General features: G+C 51.7%; 1 protein-coding gene across 1 annotated transcript; it reads left to right on the plus strand.

Annotated features, from left to right (window-relative positions):
* Positions 1–456: 456 nt before the first annotated feature.
* Rtp2 (receptor transporter protein 2) lies at positions 457–4,815 on the plus strand. Its single transcript, XM_057766098.1, has 2 exons — positions 457–620; positions 4,308–4,815. The coding sequence occupies exons 1-2, from the start codon at positions 457–459 to the stop codon at positions 4,813–4,815; spliced, it is 672 nt and encodes a 223-aa protein (XP_057622081.1).
* The last annotated feature ends 473 nt before the right edge of the window (positions 4,816–5,288 follow it).

A 5,288-nucleotide genomic window follows, 5' to 3' on the forward strand; every position in this document is an offset into this window, starting at 1 on the left:
GAGCGTCAGGTCACTTACCTCCATACCATTTCTTCAGGGCTCCCTAGGGTACTACGGTTGCCACAGCACACAGATGGAGAAAGTGTGGAAGAGCAGTGGGGTGAACAGGGCCACCACATAGCCTTTGTCCCTGGGGACCTCTGTCAGCCCTGGGTAGTTTGGACTGGGGCTCACTGCCTACTTGCTTTTTCCACCTGGTCAGTATTCCTACTCAGTTTGCCTCTATGATCTAGTTCAGAACCCTGGAACTCCCACTTGGGACTTTCCCCCTCCCTAGCTCTGGCTCCTGGTACCTGCCTGGCTGTCATAGCAACAGCTTCCAAGGTGACAAAAGAGGGAGCTGGGTCTTGTGGGTGAGGCTTTTTGGACCACAGAGGCTGCCCGGGCTGCATCCATCCACGCTTTCTGTGTTCTTCCTCAGACAGGGCTCACATTTCCATCCAGGCCGGCGGGATCATGTCCACCAGCCTGACCACTTGCGAGTGGAAGAAGGTCTTCTATGAGAAGATGGAGGTGGCAAAGCCAGCTGACAGCTGGGAGCTCATCATAGACCCGAACCTCAAGCCCAACGAACTGGGCCCGGGCTGGAAGCAGTACTTGGAGCAGCATGCCTCAGGCAGGTGAGAGGCTGGCGGGAGGGTTATGTGTGCAGCACCTCCCCCTTGTTGGGGAACCTCCAAGTCTGGTCCTGCACTGGGTCTCGCCATGTCAGCTCAGGTGACAAGCAGAGAATAGATAGCCACAGAGGCTTGGCATCTAACCACAGCTCTTCAGACTCTCCCGTTACTCAGAGCAAATTGTGTTCTGCATTTGAATCTCAATTTTCCGTAAAAAGATCAAGAGTGGTAATTCTTCAGTGCCTTGAAAATTCAGATGCTTGGTGTAGCTGGAATAGAGAGGAGATGCCATGGGGATTGCCAAGCTAGGAGTCGGGGACTTGTGCTCTGGGCCTCCGGTATCCGTCTGCTCAGTCAAATGCAACTGGACTTGAAGACAGAATAAGTTATTGAACACATGGTGCGTTTGAGAACTTGATTCCATAGCTCTGTGCACTTGAGCATACCCTCTTCTTTCTCTGTCTCCCAGTTTTCACACCTCAGTTCCTCTCAGCGTATCACTCAAACCCTTCTGACTTCACTCTGAATGGGTGATGAAACTGCTGACCCTGCGCAGGGGTTCCCTTAGACTCTCTTCTTTTTCGCTTTTTTTTTTCATTTTATGATGACTTTTTCAAAATCTATTCTATGTGTCTATTACATTATGTATCTTGATCCCATTCATTCCTCTGTCCCTTTGCATCTGCCTTTCAACCCTGAACCACTGCCTCTCCCCCCAAATAAAGCAAAATTTAAGAAAAAAAATGAAAAATATTTTAGACAGGAAATTCTCATAATGGACACCACAACGTGACACAGTGAGTGATGCCATAAACCCCTTTGTCCATATAGCTTTACTTGCAAGTGTTTACTGCAAAGAGTCCTTGGTCTGGTTTGAAGTCTCTGGTTTCTCCTACATGGTGGATGCTCGGTCCTCACAGGGACTCTTCCTGGAAATCCTGTTGTTGCCCTGTACTGTGGAGATCCTGCAGCTTTGGGTCTGACGGACAGGTTCCTCCACATGCTGCAGTAGGCCACAGGTGGGGTGGATGTTGGGGTGAGCCAAGTCATAACCCTGGGTCTAGGCCTGGGTAGCTGTAGGGTTGGCCGGCAGGATGAGAAATGGGGACAGCTCTCCCATGTTTACTACTTTGAGGATGGCTCACGCATACCTGCAATAACAGGGTTGGCTCTCCTGCTCTCTCTCTCTTTTTAAATATTTATTTATTATGTATACAATGTTCTGTCTCTGTGTATGCCTGAAGGCCAGAAGAGGGCACCAGATCTCATTACAGATGGTTATGAGTCACCATGTGGTTGCTGGGAATTGAACTCAGGACCTTTGGAAGAGCAGGCAATGCTCTCAACCACTGAGCCATCTCTCCAGCCCTGAGCCATCTCTCCAGCCCGGCTCTCCTGCTCTTATGACCACAGGGCCAGCTCTCCCACCTGCTCCAGGCACTGATGGAAGTGGGGGAGGGGACATGCGGCCACAGTCCATGTGGCCACAAGACCAATGGGTAATGGTAATAGCTCTCCCATGCTCACAATTTCAGGACTGTCTCAGTGAGATCTGCGCGAACCGTGTTGGCTCTATTGTGCTGTCCTGGTGAGATGCAATGCTTGCTCTCCTGAGTGTTGCAGTTGGTGGGGTCAGAGATAGCGCTCCCATGCTTATGACCACAGGGCCAGCTCTCCCACCTGTGTCAGACAATAGAGACTCTCCACTTTCTAAGTGTTCCTCACTTCCCACCATGCCGAGTGTCCCTTGCGGCTTTCTAAAGCCGACATTATTTCCCCTTCAGACTGATGCCTTAGGACTGGGGTCACAGTTTCCCATTCACACAGCCTCCAGGCCACCTGCAGGAGCGCTAACCAGTCTCCTCTTTGGTCATTCGGATTCATGTGAGACCAGCTGTTGACTATGTTGTGGAGGTGTGAACAGAACAAGGGTTGTCCATAGTGTATGGGTGTGAAGCCTCTTGGGTAGAGAACGGCATGAGGGTGGGAGTAGAAAGAGGCAGATTTTGGGTGGGGACCCTGAGCATCTGGAGTCTTACTGCAGACCATGCAAACCTGCATTGATGTAAGTCAGAAAGCAGAGGGTGACTGGTTTATGTTGGCGCCTGTTATAGACACTGGGCACTGGGTGTTCTTCTAAGTAGCTGTGTGTTCTCTTATTTCCTATGATTCAGTCTCATTGCTCCCAAAATGCTCTCCCACGTTAGGTACTTCTGGAGATGTGGGGTTTGGCTTGAGAGAGGGGAAATAATGGATTGACTTATTTAAAAAGATATAGGAGACTGAAAACAGGAAGCATTTGAACCTCTTGGAGGACAATGTGCCAAAGGCTGGAACAGGTAGGTGGGGCTTCCAGAGTTTGGGGACAGCTCCGAAGGCTCTTAGAGCTTCTTATCTTAGGGCTCAGTTCCAGCCAGCCTCAGGAAGAACTGAAACACAGTCATTCTGATCAAAGCCCTTTGGCTTTTAATCTTTCAGATGTATTAAACCTCAGGTCCGACAGTGCAGGGATGGAGAAGAGAGGAAGCCTTCCAATCCAGGGCCAGCCCGATTCCCCTTCCCTTTTGACTATGTCTTGGGTAGCACATCGTTCAATGCTCATGCTGTCAGTGACTTTCAGGGGTCAGAGGCTGCTTTGCTGTCACTGCTATTCCACAGTGGCTGAGTAGTGCTTAAAACACAGTTGGTGCTGGCTACATCTATTGAGTTCTTCATCAGAGGCCCTTTGAAGCCTTTGTGCAGTGGATTTAGGCAGACCCAGCCGTGAGGACAGAAATGGCCCGGTGGACATGCAAGCTCCTCTGAAGCTTTTGTGAGCAGGGGTTTACAAGAGGACATTTCAGGGTCACAGGTGCCTCCCTGGAGTTAAGGAGTGCTCCATCATAGGTGTGTAGGAGGAGCTGGGCTTGGCAGGTGAGCCCCAGGCCACTGCCCTCCAGCTTTCTGAGGTGGTGACTCTAAGAGTCTAGATTAGACAAAGTGACCTGCATGAAAGTTGGGGTGAGGGTGAGAATGCAAGGGAACAGAGTCTACTTTTCCCGTCTCACACAGGATGGCTGCGGTGACTAGGGGTGATTCGTTACGGGCAGTGAAGGTGTAAGAATCCAACTTGGCATTCTCTCTGATCCTGTCTATTGCAGGCTGTCAATCTATCCTGCTTTTCTGGCGAGCTTACTACAGTCCTACAATGTGCTAGGATCTGAACGTCATCTCATCAGAGCAGGCCATATTCAGGAGTCAGAGGGTGACATTGCCATTCCTTTTCACATTGATGTCTGAGCACAAAGTCTAGCACGGACACCATCAAGCTGCAGGTAGCAGATGAGAAACGAGTTGCAGAGAAGGAGAGCCATGCTTTCTTTGAAGGTTGACCAGATGCCACTCTGCAATAGGCTGGGAGGAGGGCAGAGGTCATAGGAGGGCGCATAGGAGGCTGCTTCCCGATGACAACTGACTGGTTACCCAATGGCTCCAGTGTTAGGCTAAGGATGCTACTCGGGTCCCCCAGGGTGACCACTAGGAGGAGATGGTGGCTGGTTGGTTGCCTCCAGTGATAATGACCCCATAGACTGGGAAACATGTCCTTCCATTTTCAGCCTCTAACGCTCTGGCCTTTTCTTTCCTGTGCTCCTCAGCTCTGGCTGTCCATGAGAGTCTCACCTGCTCTAGTCCTCCTTTCTTTCCTGCCAGGTTCCACTGCTCCTGGTGCTGGCACACCTGGCAGTCGGCTAATGTGGTCATCCTCTTCCATATGCACCTTGACCGTGCCCAGCGTGTTGGTTCAGTGCGCATGCGCGTGTTCAAGCAGCTGTGCTACCAGTGCGGCACCTCACGGCTGGACGAGTCCAGCATGCTGGAGGAGAACATCGAGGGCCTGGTGGACAACCTCATCACCAGCCTGCGTGAGCAGTGCTACGACGAAGATGGTGGCCAGTACCGCATCCACGTGGCCAGCAGACCGGACAGCGGGCTGCACCGCAGCGAGTTCTGCGAGGCCTGCCAGGAAGGCATCGTGCACTGGAAGCCCAGCGAGAAGCTGCTGGAGGAGGACGCTACCTATACCGATGCCTCCAAGAGGAAAGGCCAGGCCGGTTTTGTCTACAACTTCTTCTCATTTCGCTGGTGTCTGTTTTGGGGTACCCTCTGCCTGGTTATTGTCTATCTGCAGTTCTTCCGAGGCCGCTCTGGCTTTCTTTAGGGAAGCTGGTTAGGAGCAGGGGTGGGGGGCAGAGAGGGTGTGGGGTTGAGACTGAGGACTCGGTTTCTTGGTTCTGCTGCAAGTTCAATCATCTGCACCCTGCTCACTCGTCTACCAAACGAGGAAGCTGCCCTCAGAGATGCTCAGTGGTCTTTCTGCTAATTTCACAGCAACGAGGAGAAGGAGGGAGAGGTGGGAATTTTGGGAGCTTGCTGGGCTTCGGCTTGAGTCTGAAGTCTACACGGCTGTCTTGTCCCCTTCATTTCTCGCTCTGCAGGCACCACCAGCCCTTCTTTTGCTTTATGTTCTTAGCCTTAGGTCTCCTCTTGATTCTGTCATATCGTCAGGCTCACTTTCAGTTCTCTCTAGTTGTCCTGCATGGTTCTCCTTGGAGACAGCAGTGCCTCGTGCCTACCTTCCATTCAGCACACAGGGACAGTCACCTGGTCTTCCTGGGCATCTGGCTTCTAAGC

The sequence above is a fragment of the Chionomys nivalis genome, chromosome 3 (genome assembly GCF_950005125.1).
Source record: "Chionomys nivalis chromosome 3, mChiNiv1.1, whole genome shotgun sequence".
NCBI lineage: Eukaryota > Metazoa > Chordata > Mammalia > Rodentia > Cricetidae > Chionomys > Chionomys nivalis.